This window comes from Pan paniscus, chromosome 21 (assembly GCF_029289425.2).
Source record: "Pan paniscus chromosome 21, NHGRI_mPanPan1-v2.0_pri, whole genome shotgun sequence".
NCBI classification, from domain to species: Eukaryota; Metazoa; Chordata; class Mammalia; order Primates; family Hominidae; genus Pan; species Pan paniscus.
Genome location: NC_073270.2, coordinates 47,230,936 through 47,252,039, shown reverse-complemented (window position 1 = coordinate 47,252,039; position 21,104 = coordinate 47,230,936). Strand labels below are relative to the sequence as shown.

Here is a 21,104-nt window from a genome sequence, read left to right as displayed (position 1 = left end):
AGCAGGCTGTGCATGTAGGAGGGGCATTATTGCCAAGAGCACATTCTGGGACACGGCTGTCTGTTGTTATGGAGTCACTGTTGCTGACTTGGCAGAATTCACACTGTATGGAGCGGTAGCAGCACAAATATCTGTCATTCCTCCTGGATGCTAGTGTGTCTTATGGAAACTGATAGTACTTAATCTTCCTCGACCACCTTGCCTCCAACTTAAAGCATTTTCCTATAATTCCGCTTATTCTTTCACTCTGTGTTTGCATGGAAAGTAGCAGGGAGCAGGGACTATTGTCCCTATTTTAACAATGAAGAAACTGAAGCCCAGAACGATCCAGGTCAGAGTCACATAGCAGCAGTTAATCAGTGACTAGCATATAAGAGTTGATTTCATGTCATGGTTATATTCATTACCCAACTAATGAATATAACACTTAGTAGGAATAATAATTTGATATATTGTCACTATAATACTTTTCAAGCAAATATTAATAGTTAAAAATAGCACTTGCAAGACTGCCATGAGGTGATAGAATTGTATTGCTTTGTAATGGGGTTTTCATTCCTTGGGGATGTTATGGTTGGTTTGGTAGTTAAAACACTATACGGGATTTTATTTTCTCCTAGTAGCCATTTGGCCTAAGCCATTAACCATATTTCAGATGTTGTTATGACTTCTCCCCTGGCACCTGAAGGGCAGCAGTAGCTGATCTAACTAACAGAAATAATTCAGGAAATGTTATGTATCTTCTTAAGACTCTTTTGTTTCTTCTAAGGATGTAGCAAACAGAGGGTTTATATATGGAGAAACATAAATTAGAATCTGAATTATATCTCAAAAAAAATTTACTAAATTTAAGGAAGAGAGAGGCCTGATTCATGGTTTTGGCTTTGACATTCAGAGAAGCGACCATGTGGGGCTGGCCTCCGAGCCAAGGCCTGGCCTAGCATGCGGGGCAGGCTACACAACCAGTGAGGGGACTGGAGAGATCGGCTTACCGAGTGATTTTCAAAATTGGTGCTCTGTAGAGTCCTCGTTGCTGCAGAACCAAAACAGCTCCACTTAAAACTGTTTTTACATACTGGGCTTCCTGAGGAAGTTTGAGCAAAGATTTCCCATGCTAACGAAAAGCCTGAAAGCCTTGAATCTCATCTAGGATTCCAGGCAATCTCAAGCACATGCAGTGGCACAAAAAATCATTGAAGAAGAGGTGGCTTTTTCCTATATCCTTCTCCCGGGGCCCTCTGGGTGGGTGTCTGCCTGCCTGCCTGCTAGCTTTAGCTCAGGGCAGAGAAGGGGATGGAGTCAGCACCAGAATGGCCCCACTGCCATCTCTGCAGATCTGTGCAGTATCTTCTCAGTGTGCTCAATGCAATTCTGTGACTGCTGGCCCTTGTCCCAGCCCCAGATCACAACCTCAGCATTGGTTACCAAGTGGTGAGTTGCGAAAACATCTTTACACAGGATTCGCTTTAGCTCAGGACTGGCATGTTATCACAGCTCTGCTTTGCACTCCATACCACAATCCCAAGCATGGGATTCAGGGGCAGGAAGTAAGTTTCCATCCTAAATGTGACTCTTTATTTTCTTATTCTTTGTCAAACTGATTTTGGTGTCTGGAACACAAACTTTTATAATTCTGCAGTGCCTTTACAATGTAAAGACTGTTGACAAGGCTGTCTCAGTTTTTGCCTCCTGCAGTTTGGGTGGTTTGTGTGATTTTGCCTTTTGGAACAGAAGGACTTGAATTTGAATAAGGCTTTGGCTCGTGGTGCTCTCCTGTGCTGTGCTCTGTGTCTGCGTACAGTGTACTCTTCTTTAATAGGCCTTTTTCTATACCTGGCAGGCTGAGCTCAGTTGTTTCCTCCTCCCGAAAGTTCCTTGCTCCTCCGAGCTGGGGATAAGTGCCCCTCCCCTTTGCTCTTAGGGCACTCTAATATGTTTAACTGTCATTGTCCTTCGAACACCTGCCAAGTTTTTTGTTTCCTTCTTCTAAACCATGAGTTATGTTAGTGTAGGATTTGTATCTTTTTTTGTCCTATGTGCCTCTCAGGTAGGAGAGTTTCAATAAACTAAAATTTACATTTACTCCCAGGAACTATTCAGATGAAGTGGCACTTTCCATCTTCTGTTTGGTAATGTTTTTCACTATTATAATTATTATTCCCTAAGTCTAGATTGAGCTGGGATCATTGCACCACTTATTCATAGCCTGTGATGGTCCTGATTTTCAGTGCCTCTGCCATACTGTTTTGATGATCACTCCTGATTGTTCCCCTAATCAGATTGCAGAGTTTTGCAAAAACAGGCATCACTTTTTAATTTATTGTAATTTTTGCTTAGCATAGGTAGAACTTTATGTTTCTGTTGGTTAGTAGCTAATATAAAGACCTACTTAGTTGAACTTACCAATAACTTATTCAGTGAGTAAATAAATATGTTTAAAACTCATTATATAAACTGGTATGATTTGTTTAAGCCTCTGTATTGGAAAGAGATTTTTCTTTTCTCCCAGGCTTTTGTTTCCTCCATTTCCTTATACTGGCATTTTTTCCTCACTGGTATTCATCTCTGTCTCACTTAAACCCTCAGAAAGGGCTCCTTTCTGAGACTCCTTGCTGCTATTTGGCATTGCCGTAGCTTCGTGCCAGCATGTGAGACTCGGTGCAGAAGTGTCTGTTGGGGCCGTTCATCATAAGGCTTCTATCAGCTCAGCCTGGGTGGGTAATTTCTTGAGTCTTCCCATTTCTTCACTGGGTACAACCACCAATTCCCACACTGTCTGTCTTCAGGTTGTTTCCTGTATTTGTTTCCTCTTGGTTTCTGCTGCCACCCCCTGTGCTGAGCCCAGTGTACAGTTTACTGCAGCACACACTTCTGTAGTTTCCCTGCCACAAGTCTCTGCTCTCCCCAGTCGGATACCAGGATAACTTTCCCAAAATACCAGGGGAATTGCTGGTATTTCTCAGTCTCCTGCTCACGAAATCCAAGATGGTTACTTTTTAACTCCCGTGTTAGATCAAAACTCCTGTGTTTTGTGTTTTTTTTTTTAAAGATGTGGCCACACACTACCTGTTTACTCTGATTACTACTCCTCATTTTGTGTAATGTTTTCTCTCTAATAAGGCAGGTTACTTAGCATTCTAAATATGCATCATACATCCTATATGATTGTTCTTTCATCTCTCATTTCATCTTACCTTTCTCTTTGCTGTCCTCTTTTATGAGCCACTGTTCTTTAGGGCCCAACTAAAACCTCACCTATGCTGTGAAATCCATGCTGTTTTCACTTTCTGAACGCTCATTGGACTGTAGTTACTGTTTAACCAATTAGCATTTACCTTGGGATATTTCTAAGACAGATATGTTTATTTTGTCTTCCCTGAATGAGTGTAATCCCCTTGAAACTGGGCATCAAGCTCGATACTGGTTTTGTATATTCCATGGCACTTGGTAAATACTGTGGTTTGAAACATGATTTGTTTCTTGTTAGGCTTCCTCCTTATGGTTTGCTAAATAGAAGTAAAAGAGGTAGTTGGCTGAGGTTGAAGGTAAATAGGGTTAAAAGTTTTTGAAATTTTTCCCTAAGGATAAAATATTAAGATTATATAAATCTCTGACATAAAAAGAGTATGAATTAAAATGGTCTTCTTTGAAGGATAATTTAAGGAAATTCCAAGCAGTTGAGAACAGATGGTTGTTATGGAAGTGTGTCTGGCAAGCAGATTTAGTTTATATCTGTGTGTATCTGTATACACTGAGTGTTTATACACACATGATCGTACTTACGCACAATCTCTGTTCAGGAAAAAAAAGATCCTGATTTTCCAGCTCCCTTCCTACTTTGATGTGTATTTCGGAAATGCCGCTCCCTTTTCATTTCATTAGGATAAAATAAAGACCCGTTTTCCATATTTGGATGATCACTATTGATTCTTTAACATGAGTGCTTACCCTCTCTTTTTTAACAGTGTCAAAAAAAAAAATTGAAATTTTACTTCAAACTCCTTAATTTTCACTTGAAAATTTCCTATGATGAAGAGTGTTTAAACCCTGACTTCTTTTAATATTCAAAGCCATGTGCTTTCTTCATCCATGTATTAAAGTTTCTTTAGATTTGGTCCTAGTTAAATATTCTGAATTGTAATCAAAATCCTATCATCAGAAACCATTTTTATCTATTCTTCATGGTAGGTAAAAATAAGAAAATATTTGAAGCAGCCTAGTAGTAAGGAAGAGAACTTTGTTCCTTTAAGTGTGTGTACATGTGTGGATGCTTGCTTGCTAGTCTGAGATATACAGACTTAGGAGCAGGTGGGGAAAGTAGTCAGCAGTCATGAAAGTTTACTGCTTGCCTACAGATATAACTCATATGTCATATCATTTCCAGAGCCTCTTCTAATTCACCCAAGTGCTCTGGCTTCTGTGTTCTCATAGTACTTGCTTTTTACTTCTATTACCATATTCTATTGCAAAATCTCCTAACATTATTTATTCAGAAGTATTTATTGAGCACCTACTATATGCCAAGGACTATCTAATTTCTGGAAATAACACCAAGGAACAAAAGGGACAGAAATTCCTGCCCTCATGGAAGAGCTTGCAACAAATTCACAACTGGTCTCTCCCTCCAATGTTTGCCAGATTTTGAACCTACACGGCATGGGAGGTCAAAGGACCAAGGTCAAAACTTCCAAAGAGTAGAAGTAAATAGGGAGAGGCTGTTAATAAACCTTAAATAAGAAAATTACCTAGTACATCAATAGCAGTAAGTGCCATTCTAAAAATATATTAGAATAAGGGTGATATGGAATTCAGGGTGAGGATTGCAGTTTTAAATAGGGTGGTCAGAGTTGCCTTCACTAAAAGTATAATATTTGAGCAAATAATTGAAGGAGGTAAAGGAGAGAGGGAGTTGTGCAGGGCAGAAGAACATCTTAGACAGAGAGAATAGTCTGTACAAAGTCCTGAGGTAGAGGCATGCGTGGTATGCATGAAGAATGGACAAGGATAACTGAAACATAACAGATGAGGTGGGAGGGTGGGCAGGAACCCTGTAGGATTTGTAGACATTGGAAGATGTTTAGTTTTACTTTGAGTTAAAAGAGAAGCGTTTTAAGCAGTGTAAGCGGAGCATAATAAAAAGGGTCATTCTGAATGTTAGGTTGAGAATAGACTAGTGGGGCAAGAACTGAAGCAGGGAGACAAGTTAGGAGACTCTTGAGAATAATCTGGGTGAGAAATGAAGGTGGTACAGACCAGGTTAGAAGCAATGGAGATGGTGAGAAATAGGCTGGGTTTTGGACATACTTTGAAGATAGAGCCAACAAGATTTCTAGGCCAGTCAGATATGGTGTATGGAAAGGAAAGAGAAGAGTCAAGGATTACACCAAGATTTTTGATTTGAGTATCTGAAAGGATAGTTTACTCTAACTCAGGTGGGAGAAGACTGTAGGTAGGAGGGGTAGGAAAGGGGGATTGGATAGGAGTTTAGTGTGTGGATATTTTAAATTCGAAATACCTCTGAGATACTCAAGTGGAGATGGCATATAGGAATTATGTATATGAGGCTATTGCCAGGGGAGAGGTTCTGAGCTGGATGACACCTGTATTTAAAACCCTGAGACTGAGTGAGATCACCAAGAGAATGAATACAGATAGAAAAGAGAAGAAACCCAAAAACTAGGCCCTAGACTGCTCCGGTAATAAGAGTTAATATTGGAAAAAATATATATATAAATTACAAAAAGCTCTTTTTAAAGGCATCAAATAGCTGTGGAAACAACAAGAATTAGATGAACTAAAATATCAGACAGTAAGAGTCATCCGTAGGTGGGCTGACGATGGCTGGCTGTTTTCTTCTCTGGAGGCATTTCTCAGTTCTGGGAGTGGGCCGAGGATCAGGTTTGGCCCAAACAAAAGAGACTGTTCTGGATAGAAGAGAAACCATCTGACCCTGGTGGGGATTGAATATACAGGGCTCGTGGAGTGTTTGGAAACTAAAGAAATCCCCAAAGCAAGGGGATTTCCTCAAGAGACTTGTGCTGAATTCTGGGGTATCCCAGGAAGCTAGGAGTTCAGACAGAAGGCAGATTGAAATTTCATAGTTGCGTGGTACTTATGAGACAAAAAAATCACTAAAGGAATGGACCTACCACAAAATACTGACTCTTGCTTAAGATATTTGTCGGACTTTTAACCTGCATGGGGTAGAAGACTAAAATACTAAGCTCAAAACCTCCATAGAGCATGTTTCAGGGCTCAAGAGAAAAAAGACCTGCCAATCTCTCAGTCAGTGACCCTGGATACTCATGTTCCAAAAACAGTAAAATAAGAGGTGGATTGAATCTTAAAACAGTAACTCAGTCCTGACCCAACTCAGTCTCTGACTGGATCAAAGGGACCACCCCCTCGCCCTGGTTGTCTAAGAGAAAATGGGAAACACTTGTAGTAGAAAATATTGTTTGGAGCTGCTGCAATTTGTTTATCCACAGTGTCCAACATAAAATTTAAAAAATTAGACATTCAGAGAGGCTGGAAAAGGTGGCTAAAAATTAAGAGAATAATCATATAGTAGAAGCAGACCCCAGGTGATCCAGATATTAGAGTTGGCAGGAGGAAAGAACTTTAAAATAACTGTGATTAAAATGTTAAAGAAAATAGAGGGGGTCAGCACAGTGGCTCGTGCCTATAATCCCAGCACTTTTGGAGGCCAAGGCTGGAGTATCACTTTGAGCTTAGAATTTCGAGGCCAACCTGGGCAACATGGCAAAACCCCTTCTCTACAAAAAATACAAAAATTAGCTGGGTGTGGTGGCTTGTGCCTGTAGTCCCAGCTACTTGCAAGCCTGAGGCTGGAGAATCATTTGAGCCTGGGAAGTGGAGTTTTTAGTGAGGTGAGATCGTTCCACTGCACTTTCCAGCCTGGGTGACAGAGTGAGATCCTGTCTAAAAAAAAAAAAAAGAAAAAAAGAAAAAAGAAAATAGAGGAAAAGATGGACAAGATGAATTTTAAAATGAAGACTTCCAACAGAGAATTACATCTATAAAGAAGATCAGATAACAGTGTAGAATGAAAAATCCAGTTTATAAAATTCAAGACCAGGTGGATAGGTTTATAAGTAGATTAGATGCAGCAGAAGAGGAGTGACTATGAAGACAGATCAATGGAAAATTTCTGAAGCACATAGAGGAAAAAGAATGAATCAAACAGAGCAAAAGGTAAAAGCATAAGAAAGAGAGACAAGTGCGATGCAGTTAAAAGTTGTATTTCTTTCTTTCTTTCTTTCTTTTTTTTTTTGAGACAGAGTCTCACTCTATCACCCAAGCTGGAGTACAGTGGCGCAATCTCAGCTCACTGCAACCTCTGCCTCCTGGGCTCAAGCAATTCTCTTTCCTCAGCCTCCCAAGTAGATGTGATTACAGGTGGGCGCCACTATGCCCAGCTAATTTTTGTATTTTTAGTAGAGATGGGGCTTCACCGTGTTGGCCAGGCTGGTCTCAAACTCCTGACCTCAGTTGATCCACCTACTTCGGCCTCCTAAAGTGTTGGGATTACAGGCGTGAGCCACTGCACCCAGCCGAAAGTTCAAAGTATTTCTGATTGGAGTGCTAGGGATAGAGGAGATTGGAGCAGAGTAGCATTTGACGATATAACTAATGACCAAGAATTCCTAAACTGATGGAAGATATCAACCAGTAGATTCAAAATCAGATAACTCTCAAGCAGGAAAAATGCAAAAAAGAAAACCATACCTAGGCATATCTTAAACTATATAAACAAAGACTGAGAGAACATTTAAAAGCCACAAGAGAAAATGTGGTGGATAATATTGTATTAAGTAGTACAATATTGAATGCATTCTCTCCTGAATTTGAGAGTAAGAAAAATATTTCACTGTCATAATTTGTACTCAGAAATACAATGTAGGACCTGGCCACTACAATAAAGAGAAAGAATAAATAAAAAGTTAAAAGATTAGAAAGGGAGTAGTAAAACTTTTTTATTAGTTGTAGATGATGTGACTGCATATGTAGAAAATTGAACAGAATGTACTAACAAATCATTAGAAATAATAAATGTAGGTTTAGTTAGGAGGTTCACAAAAGAGGATATCCAAATGTCCAGTAAGCATATGAAAAGGGGCACAGCATCCTCTGTTATCAGGAAAATGTGAATTAAAGAGACAATACTACACATCCACCAGAAAGGCTAACATGCTAAAGACTGACATTATCAAGTCACCCAGAACTCCCATACCTTGCTGGTAGGTGTCAAAATTTTTACAATCACTGAGAAAATTTTTGACAATATTATTTATTTATTTATTGACAATATTTATTAAAATTAGACATCTACCTACCCCATAACCCAGTATTTCTTCTCCTAGTTATATATCCAAGATAAATGAGCATATTTTTCCACCAAAAGACATAATTTATATGGATTTCTTGTGTAATACAAAAATTGGAAGCAAACCAAATATTCCTCAACAGTAGAGTGGATAGTTTTTTTATATTACAAAATACTTCACAGTGTTAAAAATGAATGAACTACATACTGTATGATTCCATTTACATGAGGTTTAATAATACACAAAACCAGTCTATGGTGGTAGAAGTCTGAATATTGGTTACTTACAGTGAGGGCACAGGATTTTTCAGAGTGTTGGAAAAATTATATAAACTTGATCTTGAGTGGTAGTTATGTAAGTGCATTTCTGTATGTAAAAATTCATCAAGATGTACACTTCAGATTTCTGCATACTACAAGTATGCCATACCTCAGTAACTAAGCATTATGTTAGCATGCCTGATAGTTCCTTGATGATTAACACTAGACATATCTCATTTACTTCTGTAAGGCCAGTGCATAAACTAAAAGCACTCCATAAATAATGTGGGATAAAAATTTAGGAAGGAAATGAGGTAGGAAGCTGGTTCATTAGTCTAGTTTCTCTTAACCTAGCACCTGTTCACTGCCCACTCGCCATAGTCAGACTTTAGTTAGTTGGCTGCAAGATCAGTGGTAGTGGTCCTTGCTGCTCATTAACGCACACCTAGCTTTGGCCCTTTGCTGTTACCGTCCTGACAGTATGTAAGTCTGAGTGTATGGAGAAGGGGGAGACTTCTTAAATTAAGTGACATAAATCAAGAAAAATAGCTGTCTCTACTCTGTGGCCTCAGAGAGTTTGACCCTTTATTTCCTCACTGTATTTCCTTCTTTCTTTTCCTCTTGCTTGTTATTTAGCATTCAAAAAATACCTATTGATTATGCATTTCGTGGTCTAGCTGTGTCGGTATATAAAACAAGGATCCCTGCCCTCTGAAGGTTTATGTAGTAAAGGGAGAAGACAGCAATAAACAGTGAACTGCCACCTTCTCCCTGCCACCTATCTATGTTTAGGAACCAAGCAGAACAAATACTTAAACAGAGAAACAAAAGCATAGTCTGTATTCACACCCCTTTCTTCTATTGTATGGTAATTATAGTTTACTTGCCTTCCTGTTGAGTGGTGAGAAGGGACGTGTGTGGTTTTGGATTAACTTCTGTACGGCATCTAGCACAATGCCATGTGTCTGAGAGAGCTTAGTAAATATTTGTAACCTTTGGGAACATCTGCCTGTGCCTGCTTGCTGATTTCCATAATTCTTTTCTGCCATATGCCTTCCTCATTTCTTTTAACCCATCATCACTTTCCTGGGAAAACTTGATTTAAGATCTTAAGAGATATTTTCTATAATTTTATGGCTTTACGCCCTAGAATGGGTAGACTGAAGATATACAAATCATCCTTCTGGGACGTTCCAGCCAGGAACCCAGAATACCGAATTTGGCAGTTTCGTTGTTGTGATGAGTGTTCTTTTCATATGGTGTTTTAAGTCTCATATTGTAATAGATCTGAAAAGGTCATTGTGCATATGAACCACTGAGAAATAATGCTGCTTGAGGTTCTAGAAAGAATGTTAAACATTTTGTGTTTTTAACTATAAATACTCTGTAGAAAGAGATTTCATGGAGATTGGAGGATAGAAGTGTTGATGGTTATCTAGGGTAAAAAGGAATTTAGGTTTTCAGTTGGGATTTACGTTCAAAGGATGATCAGTGAAACAGCCTTTTCCAGCTACAAAGGGGAAAGATGGTACAATTTAATAGAGAATAATTACACCTTGATTTTGAATAGTATGTGAAAACATTTTTCCAATAGTAATACTATTTTATCTTCCCACTAATCCAGTGAGATATGTATTTTTAACTCCTATTTTAATATATTTGGAGACTAGGAGGTATTAATTGACTTGCCTAAAGTCAATAGCTGGTAGATATTAGAATTAATTTTAAGACCCCATACTCTTACAGCTTTCTGAAAATTGTATGCAGCAACATGTAGGTAGTTTTGCAAAGAAGGTAAATCTGAGGACCAATTTTAGGTATGTTAAATGCAGATCTGAAATTGCATCTGAAAAACTTCTCTGCTCTTGTAGAGTTGTGTCCAGAGCTTAGAAGCCACCACTTTAAATTCTAGCTTTGCAAAATGCTTGTGACCTTTTGACCACTCTGTGGCCTGATGGGAGGCCTTGGTAGTCAAAGGTGAACTTTTGAATGAAGTAGTACCCATTGTAGTATTTCTTATAGAATTGTTTTCTTGGATTCTGTGGTTCCAGCAATTTTCTTTTTTCTTCATCTTTGTCCCCAGGAGCCTCCAGAAGATGATGCAAACATCATTGAGAAGATCCTGGCATCTAAGACTGTCCAGGAGGTTGGTGGCTCATGTTTCTAGCTTTTATATCATTAGCACAGATTACATCTTCTGTGAAGAGATTTTTGGCTAGAGAACCTAGAATGACCATTATTGGCTGGAGTGAGAGCTAGGCAAGAATATTGTCTGGCTAGCCAACACTTATTTTTACCCCTATAGAGCATTTTGGGACATAAAACTCTTAAAATATCTAGAATGGCTCAAGCTGATGATTTCCTCCATTGTGATCCTAGCAAAAGCCATATATCCCTTAGTTGCTGTAGCCCACCACAATTTAGCAGAGGGCCAAGAAGAAGAGATGGACAAAAAGTCCTAATAGAGGCCAGGTTCATTGGCTCATACCTATAATCCCATCACTTTGAGAGGCCAACATCGGAGGTTCACTTGAGCCCAGTAGTTCAAGACCAACCTGGGCAATATAGTGAGACCCTTTCTCTATTTAAAATACACACACACACACACACACACACACACACACGAGTCCTAATGGAAACGTGGGGGTTTTTTTCTTCAGACATCTCAGGGCCATTGTAGGAATCTCCTATAGGAAATTCCTGGAGTGCTAGAGTATGTTGGTGCTGGTGAGAGCACGGCTTCATCTTTACTTTAAGTATTTATGAAAGGAAACTTCCTTACTTGGAGAGTGACTACCATTGGTGTTTCAGAAGTGAAGCGTTAGGGGGGTGCCAGAGATGAATGTAGTCACTTCCACACCAGGCTGTGGTCCTGACATTTCTCATTGTCCTGGGCCAGTTTGGGTTTATCAGCTGAGTGCCGTCCCAGCCTAGACCTTGGAAGGACATCAGGAAGATCAGTTTTTTACCTTGCAGCTGTGTATTCCACCTTTGGAAAACCTGACCAATAGGTGTCAGGAAAAGGCCTGGGAAAATGAAAATATGCCTTAAGAAATCTTTATGGAAATCAGGCAGAGATATTGATTACCTGTTTTCTTTTGGCTCAGTAAGGGTGATCTGCCTGGGATCTGGGCTGATAACTGCTTGCTATTTGTTACAGGTTCACCCAGGAGAACCTCCGTTCGACTTGGAGCTGTTCTACGTTAAGTATAGAAATTTGTACGTCTATTTAAAGTATTCTCTGTATTTGGGTTTTATATGAATAAAACTTTTTTTCTCTTGTGACTTTATTATCTTCTACATCTTCAGAGTCTTGCCTCTAAGGCATGACCCACAGGACTTGGCTGACTCAAGTTTACCTTAGGCAGTAACGCTCAATTATAGCTGCACACAGAATTACCTGGAGAGCTTTTTTAAACCTCTAAAGCCCTTGCTCCACCCAAGACCATTGGCTCAGACTCAGTGGGGCCCAAGGATTGTTGTTTTTTTAAAAACTCCTTGGGCAATTCTCATATGCAACCAGGGTAGAGAACCACTCTCCTGTAGCATATGCTCTTTTCCCCTCTTGTATATTTTCGTTTCTGCTACAGACCCACTTTCACTAATGTGTGTTAATGATAACCTGCCCACAGCTGCCCTCCCTCTGTTCTCAGCCAGTTTCTCTAGAAGCTGCAGAGAGATCAGTTGCTTGGAATTACTCCGTTTTGTTTTGTTTTCTGTTGTTGCCCTTAAGAGGAAGGTCTTTCTAAGCCCAATCTCCAGTAGTTTCACAATAAACCATTTTACTATTTCTGTGTTAGGTGGTCACCGTGTTTATTGAACACCTTAAAGCTCGATCATTTGCTAGTTATGTGCTTGCCTGACAACTTGTATGTCTTTGCATAGTTCCTACTTACATTGTAAATGGGCCACAATGGAAGAGCTCGAAAAGGATCCTCGCATCGCACAGAAGATCAAGCGATTTAGGAATAAACAAGCCCAGATGAAGCACATTTTTACAGAGGTGAAGCAATATTTACTGACTCATTTGACTGCTGCTTTTCTTGCAGCAGTAAATACTGTATTTACGTTTCTAAGTCCAAGTTAAATTCCTATACAGATCTGTTGCTCAAGTCAAATTGATAAATGTATGCTGATTTGCAACAAAACTAGTCTAGATTCAAGTCAAAGAAAAGTATCCACCAAAGTTAAGGATCAAACCTTATAAACTGACAACTCATAAGAGCATGCATCTTGGTCTGAATACTAATAAATAGCTAGGTTGAGAGGAATATGCACACAATTCTTTTGTCCCTGCTCCCTCAACCTGCTGCAACCCAAAAAGGACATTTCAGAAGGTCCTAAAGTTTGAATGTAAAAAACAAAACAAATCTAAAAGTGAGAGAAAGTAAACAAATAATTTTATTTATGTAAACTTGGGAATTTCTAAGTATTGTACCTACAGCAAGAGGAAGGACTGATGGATTTTAATATTAAACAAATCTATAATGCTGTATATCAGAAAATGCCACAAACCTTAACCTTAATGTGTTATTCTTGGAATAAAGACTAAACCCTGTAATATAGCCTACACAGCCCTTTGTGTCTGTTTTCTGATCTATTCCCAAAGCAGTGGTTTTTCCTTGGCCGAGAATAGAGGAAACTGTGCTGGGATATATAGAAGTAATGCAACAAGAGTTCATATTCTTGTGGGAAGGAAAGGCTCTTGAGAAGATTGGAACACATGAAATTAAGGAGGAATAATACTGCCGAGTAGTTCAACACTGCCTTTGGTCTTGACCTATTCAACATATTTGTTAGTAACTTGGGTAAATATTTTTGTGATACAAATAGTAACTTAGTTTTGAATAGAGCTTTGTATCCATTATTTCCAGCTGCTTTATGAGGTAGCTAAAGCACACGTGGAGGAAACTCAGGCTCCAAGAGCCTGCAACTTCCCACATGCACAGAGATAGACTCCTGATGAAATCCTAACTCCTGAACACCCAGGAGACCTTCTAACCAGATCCAATACTGAGAGAATAAATGTCAGGATCAGCCTGGGTTTGCCTGGACGGGGTAGGATGAATAAATGTAGGAATAAATGTAATATCCTACATTGTTCTTGGAATCTTTCTGGTTCTGAAGTGAGGAAAATGACTGGGTAGCAGTTCTAGGGAGAAAACATATTGCCAGTTCAATTAACTACACATTTACTGTGTGTCAAGAGTAGGACATGGCTGTTTAAAAAGTAAACGAATCCTACTAATCCTAGACTGCACCAATAGAACAGTCCTGCTGTACCATGCTCTTTTCATTCCTAAATGCTATGTTCATTTGGGTACCAGGATTCAGTGAGGGACTTTGCAAAACCTGAGGGCAGCTGCAAGAGGACTGTCATGGTGGGAATGGGGCATAGGTGGAGAGCGGACTGCACAACGGTAAGAGCCTGGGCTCTGCAGTCAAACTGCCCCTCCCAGCCCAGCCTCACACACACCTGGGTGGCCTCAGGCCATGGCATAAGCTCTTTCAAACTCAGTATCATAGGAAAAAGCAGGACTCCTGATAGAATCAGCCTCACAGAATACCTGCAAGGATTAGATGATAGTTTTCTTGCCATTTTAAGCTTTATTGGAGTATAATTGTCAAAAAATTATATTTAAGGTGTACAACTTGATGTTTTAATGTATGTTTACATCGTGAAATAACCACTATAGTCAAGCTAGTGAGCATATCCATCACCTCACATAAGTAGGGGTTTTTTTTTCTTTCTTTTTTCCCCCCTAAGGGTGAGAACACTTAAGATTTATCCTCTTAGCAAATTTCAAATATATAACACAGTAGTTTAACTGTCATCACCATGCTATACATTAGGTCTCCAGAACTTATTCATCCTGCGTAACTGAAATTTTATACCCTTTGACCAATGTCTTCCCCATTTACCTCTCCCCTTCATCCCTGGCAACCACCATTTACTCTCTGCTTCTATGAGTTTGATTATTTTATATTCCACATATAAGTGAGATCATACAATATTTGTCTTTGTGTGTCAGGCTTATTTTACTTTGTATAACATCCTCCAGGTTCATCCATGTTGTTGCAAATGATGGGATTTCTTTCTTTTTTAAAGCTGAATGATATTCTATTGTCTAGGTGTATACACCCCACTTTCTTTATCCATTCATCCCTTGATGGACACTTAGGTTGTTCCGTAATCTTGACTATTGTGAATAATAAAGGACACAATGTTTATAGCAGTGTTTAGCTCATAGGCACTACTCCATAAATATTAGCTTTTCGTATCATTAAGATGGAAACGGTATATGAAGAACTGTTGAACAAACTGAGTTTTTTTTTTAACCCAGATAGGGAGGGGATTGCTGAAGAGCCTAAAGAGAGAGGAAAGAATCCTCTTATTGCTGCTGTAAAGGAAGCAGTTCATGCCAATGAGCAACAGTTATAAGGAAGGAAGTTAAGTTATAATTTACTAATGATAAAGATCATGATGCTACTCCTAAAGAGGTAGAGATAAAGCTGTTTCGACAGTGAATCAGGTCTTGAAGGGTAGTAAATTTCTTAGTTGGGAATAATTGAATCTGAGAGGCTTGCCAGGGATGTTGTAAAAAGTATCCTGCATTGATTAGACGATGAAATTAGCCCCAAAAGTGCCTTGCAGCCTAAGTGGCAGTAAGAGCTCTTCAGCACTCCTGGAGGAGGGCTTCGGCTTCTGGGTAAGAAAGACCTGGGTGAACGGTCCAGTTAACATAGCTCCGTCAACTTGGTCACATTACTTAATATCTCTGAGTCAGTTTCCTAATCTGTAAGGTAATTATAGTACCTACTCCGTAAGGTAGTTTTGGAGCTTAAATGAAAGTACTTAGCATTACTCTGGACATACATTAAGTATTTCTATATGTTGCTTCTTGTTGTTTTGTAGTAAACTTTTTTTGAAGCATAGTGTGCATAAAGATAAAAGTATACATCTCAATGAATTTTTACAATGTAAACACATTTGTGTAACTACTACCTAGATCAGCAAATAGAACATTGTCAGCACCCAGGAAGCTTCCCTCATGCCCCCCGCCAGTGTTAACTATTGTTGTTATTAAGAAAAAGAAACTGTAATTCCTAGTTGCCAAGGGCTGTGTTTGAAATAAGGACCAGTAAGGAAAAGGGAACCCTTCTGCTGATTTTTGTACATTGCTATAATGACCAACAGGGAATTATTACCTGGCTAGGGTGTAGCCACTAAGATGGTTAGATCCTTTAAATTTAGTCATGGAGAGCAGGATTTGGAGACAGTGAATAAATGCCGTGACTTTTATTCTTAAGCAAACCCTTTCTTTTTGTGTTTGTTGATAGGGCCTAGAGTAGGGATCACTTAGAGATAACACCCTAGGTGTTGGATTTGAGGCAAGGGGACATACTTCCTAACGGTTCTCCTCTGTTTGTGTTAGCCTGATGAAGACTTGTTCAATCCAGACTATGTAGAAGTTGATCGCATCTTGGAGGTGGCCCACACCAAGGATGCAGAAACAGGGGAGGTGGGTATTTGCCTCTCCTAAAGCATCTTCCCTTCTTTCCACGTATTTCACTTGTTTTAACATGTGGCCTTTGTCTTAATGGTATTCCTGTCTAGTCATGTAGGGTGGTTTTTCAGAGGTTGGCAGATATGACTGACTCCTTTAACCTAATAGAACATTAAGTTTCTTTCCTGTTTTCCCACCAGGAGGTAACACATTACCTGGTGAAGTGGTGCTCACTACCATATGAAGAAAGCACGTGGGAGCTAGAGGAAGATGTAGATCCTGCAAAAGTTAAAGAATTTGAATCTCTTCAAGTTCTCCCTGAAATTAAGCATGTGGTAAAGTAGTTTTGTCTCTCTCTGGCACTTCTCGGAACGTGTAATTTTATGAACTTTGCAATCATGGAAGTCCACCTGGCTTGTTCCTAGGTGGTTTCTGTGGTATTTTACCTTTGTTACTGCTCATTGAACCCTCAATTCAGTGTTTTCCACCCCAGATCAAACTTTCCCAGCGCCCTTGTCACCTTTAGGTCTCAGGTCTATTTTGATGTATGTGACATTTAAGAAGCTTTGATATTGGCTTAGATTTCTTGGTGTGTGGCTGTTGTATGGAGTCAGTAAAATAAAATTTGTAAGTAATGGCTGGTGTGCAAGAGAAGCTCAGTAGTATCTTTCCTGTTTCTTATCTCTTCATCAGCTACCTCTTTTCTTTGATTTTCCCTTCTTCACTCAACTGGAATATTATTAAGTGGAAGAACTGTCCTTTATCTGCAGATCCCTGTGACTCCCACAGAGAGAACATAGGTTTTTGATAAACATTATTGAATTTATTTGTTTTTCTGATTCTGGATTATTACCACTCAACTGCCAAGATCTCCCAGGGCGCCTGAGAAGTATATAGATTATCCAACAATTAAAAGGAGGGGAGTTGGGATCAGAGCTTTTATTTATTTTTTTATTTTGAGATGGAGTCTTGGTCTGTTGCTGGAGTGCAGTGGCACAATCTCAGCTCTCTGCAACCTCCATCTCCTGAGTTCAAGCAATTCTCCTGCCTTGGACTCCTGAGTAACTAGGAATACAAGCATGTGCCACCACGCCTGGCTAATTTTTGTATGTTTTTAGCAGAGATGGTGTTTCACCATGTTAAGCTCGTCTTGAACTCCTGACTTCAGGTGATCCGCCTGTCTTGGCCTCCCAAAGTGCTGAGATTACTTTGGCGTGAGCCACCACACCCAGCCCAGAGCTTTATTAAGGTGTAACTAACTTGAAAAGAGAATCAGTTGTTAAAGAATATGGCTGTAGGCTGGAATGATCAGTTTCTGTTTAAAAAAACATTGCCATTTTTATATGAAAAACTGTTATCCAGTTCCTTATTAATATTATTTCTTGCTTTTACATCACTGGAAGGTTGATACTCGGAACATTAAACTTAGGTCCCTGTAGGAGTCCATTCAAGAGCAGTGTTTTGTTTTTGTTTTCTTTGGCATATGAAAGGTAGATAGAGGTGTCTCGAGATGCAGAACTGTGATTAGAAACTTACATAGTTAATAGTGTTTTGTTTGCATGGTTGATTATTATTCTTTCAACCCTCTCCCATAAATACTGTTTTCTGCTTTTAATTCAACTTGTCAGTCATCTATTAAGCATTTGCTGTAGGTTGATTCTTGTGTGAGATATGGTAAGAAACAAGGTACAGGCCCTGCCCTCAGGAGCTCACAGTCTAATGGAAGAAGCATATGTGTGCATGGATAAATAAATACAGCACCAGGCTAATTGTGATGTGTGGTGTAATGCAGTGACGGACGAGATAGAAAGCAGGGAGAGTTTCATTCTGAAGCTAATTGTAAGTTATTATCTAGAAGCAATCAGGATTCCTAACCATTCTCTCAGCCTGACTCCTACTTAGTTCCCCCAACCTATACGTTACTCAGAAGGTAATAACTATAGTTTGAAACCAGCCTTGGGACAGTGAGATTTACCACTGTCCTCATTAGTATCCATGTTATGCTCCTAAAACATCATTCTCTATCTATTATGCTGTTTGCTTTCCTCCCTAGGAGCGGCCTGCTTCAGACTCCTGGCAGAAACTTGAGAAGTCTCGCGAGTATAAGAACAGTAACCAGCTCCGGGAGTACCAGCTGGAAGGGATGAACTGGCTTCTTTTTAACTGGTATAACAGGTAAGGAACCAAAACCAGCCCAGATGTTTGTACCCGGAGGTATATTATTGCCTTAGCCTGGAACACCTAGAGTCGCAGTAGCAGACTGGTGAGAGGGAGCAGCATGGCCATCAATTTAGGGTGGTAATCTTTGCACATTAATCATCCAAGACTTACTTTATTTTTGTCAGCTGTTTCTCCAACCAAAAGGAATGATCTTTAGACATCATTGACTTTGTGCCTTTTTTTTTTGGCCAGCCACACCAAAAGGTTGGGCTCAATCTAGATGAAACAAAATCCAGAATATCCTTTAAAGCTGTTTTCTATTTCTAAATCCTTAACCAAAAAAACAAAAAACAAAACAAAACAAAACAAAACCAAAATATATATATATATTTATAGGAATATATATATATATATATATGGGAATATACAGCTATATAAAAACTTTTAAATATTTTAAAACTTCTTAACTCTTTGTAATAACACTTAAGAGTCAAAAAGTTTTAAAAAAAATTGGAAGTTCATCAGTAAAAAAGTTACAGTAAGCTAGGGTTAATTTATTATTGAAGAAAAAATATTTTTAAATAAATTGAGTGTAGCCTTAGTGTACAGTATTTATAATGTCTACAGTGGTGTGCGGTAATGTCCTCGGCCTTCACATCACCCACCACTCACTCACTGACTCACCCAGAGCAACTTCCAGTCCTGTAAGCTCCATTCATGGTAAGTCCCCTGTATAGGTATACCTTTTTTGTTTTTGTTTTTTAATGTTTATTTTTTAGTTCTAGGGTACATGTGCGAGATATGCAGGTTTGTTACATAGGTAAATGTGTGCCATGGTGGTTTGCTGCACCTGTCAACCTATCACCTAGGTATACCATTTTATTTTTTTATTTTTTATTTTTGTTGAGACAGAGCCTCGCTCTGTCACCCATGCTGGAGTGCAGTGGTGTGATCTCAGCTCTCTGCAACCTCCGCCTCCTGGGTTCAAACGATCCTTTTGCCTCTGCCTCCCTAGTAGCTGGGATTACAGGCACTCGCCACCTCGCCCTGCTAGTTTTTGTATTTTTAATAGAGATGGGGTTTCACCATGCTGGCCAGGCTGGTCTCGAACTCCTGACCTCAGGTGATCTGCCCGCGTTGGCCTCCCAAAATGTTGGGATTACAGGTGTGAGCCACTGCGCCTGGCCAGGTATACCACTTTTAATCTATATTTTGCTCTATTTTTACTTTGCCTTTTCTGTGTTTAGACATGTTTAGATACACAAATACTTACTATGGTGTTACAATTGCCTACGGTATTCACTGCAATGACATGCTGTATAGGCTTATAGCCTAGAAGCCATAGGCTATATACCACATAGCCTAGGTGTGTAGTAGGCTATACCATCTAGGTTTAGTAGGTACACTCTATGATGTTCCCACAATGACACAGTCACGCAGTGATGCGTTTCTCGGAGTGTGACCCCATCCTTAAGTGACACATGACTGTATTTTCTCCCAAATTAGCATGGTTCTGTTTTGGAAGTAGGCAAAGTAGGAATAATAATAATAACTAACCTCAGTTTAATATGTGAAATGATGATAAAGCCTTCAATGATAATCTTACAGGTATGTGAAGCATCTTTTCAAGTTATAACCAGCCTCTGTAAGTTTCCTATATTGATAATAAATTACCTGTATTTCTCACTCTCTGCAGAAAAAACTGTATTTTGGCTGATGAGATGGGCCTAGGGAAAACCATCCAGTCCATCACATTCCTTTCAGAAATATTTCTGAGAGGAATCCACGGCCCTTTTCTCATTATCGCCCCTCTCTCCACCATCACTAACTGGGAGCGGGAGTTTCGGACATGGACAGAGATGAATGCCATTGTGTACCACGGCAGCCAGATCAGCAGGCAGATGATCCAGCAGTATGAAATGGTGTACAGAGACGCCCAGGTGAGCCTCACGTGAGATCAGAGACCCAGGGACTGCCTAAGCTCAGAACAGCCTTTCTGTCACTTATCTTCAGAAGTTCCAATGCCCTGCATCTTGTGTTAATGTGGAATGACTTTGTAATATGTTTGTCAAGGCTGACTCCTGCTCTCCCTGGTAGCTCATTTTAATTTATGATACAACACAGGATTGTAGGGCATGCTGTCTAAACTCTGAGATATACCTTTTTTAGGACACTGAAAGTTTGACTTACTTATTGGTTTATGAAGTTACTTTTATATGCAGAAGATTTTATCTGAATTGTTATGTGTTCAGTGAAGAAAGTGAGCAAAAGAATTACTATACAGAGAATGGATTCCCAGCCAGGGAGTTTGGAGAGGAGGTTAACAGATTTGACAGAGAAGGATAAAGAGAAAATAGGTTTCAAATCATTAAAAACCCAACAGCAACATTTTCTCTTTTTTTAAGTTTTTAAGTGCTGTCACTTAGCTGAATATAGTTGTGTGTTTGTCCTGCACACTGGTTTTTATAATTAAGGTAAAAATTAAACGATTTCAATCAGAGGAAAGCCAGTTGTCTCTCCAGAGGTTTCAAAAACAGCAGAGACACTTGGAAGAAATTTAAGAAGTGCTCTAACATGATGCAGCTCTGCTCTTGAAATGTGATGGCAACACCAAGACAGTCTGAAAAACAAAGCTGTGTCCTGCCTAGTAGCGCTTGTCTTAGGTGAATCAGGATCATTACCTTCAATCTGTGCTAGAACTCAAATTATAAGGTGAAATTAAGTCTGAAAAATAGCAGAGAGTTTCCTTTGGGCATTCAAACTATGCATGGTTTAGATGGACTCCTGGCTGGGAACTTGTGAACAACACCTATCTGATTTCCTTATCA

At 39.4% G+C, this 21,104-nt stretch overlaps 1 protein-coding gene across 4 annotated transcripts in view; it reads left to right on the top strand.

Moving 5' to 3' along the window:
• The window catches only part of CHD6 (chromodomain helicase DNA binding protein 6), a 210,144-nt gene that overhangs the window by 102,315 nt on the left and 86,725 nt on the right, over positions 1–21,104 (top strand). For all 4 annotated transcript variants that reach the window (XM_034947296.3, XM_034947297.3, XM_055104987.2 and 1 more), the window contains 7 exons: positions 10,692–10,754; positions 11,769–11,827; positions 12,494–12,611; positions 16,045–16,131; positions 16,317–16,451; positions 18,170–18,291; positions 19,973–20,216. In XM_034947296.3, coding sequence (XP_034803187.1) covers positions 10,692–10,754; positions 11,769–11,827; positions 12,494–12,611; positions 16,045–16,131; positions 16,317–16,451; positions 18,170–18,291; positions 19,973–20,216 — 828 coding nt within the window. The remainder of the gene's footprint in view (positions 1–10,691; positions 10,755–11,768; positions 11,828–12,493; positions 12,612–16,044; positions 16,132–16,316; positions 16,452–18,169; positions 18,292–19,972; positions 20,217–21,104) is intronic.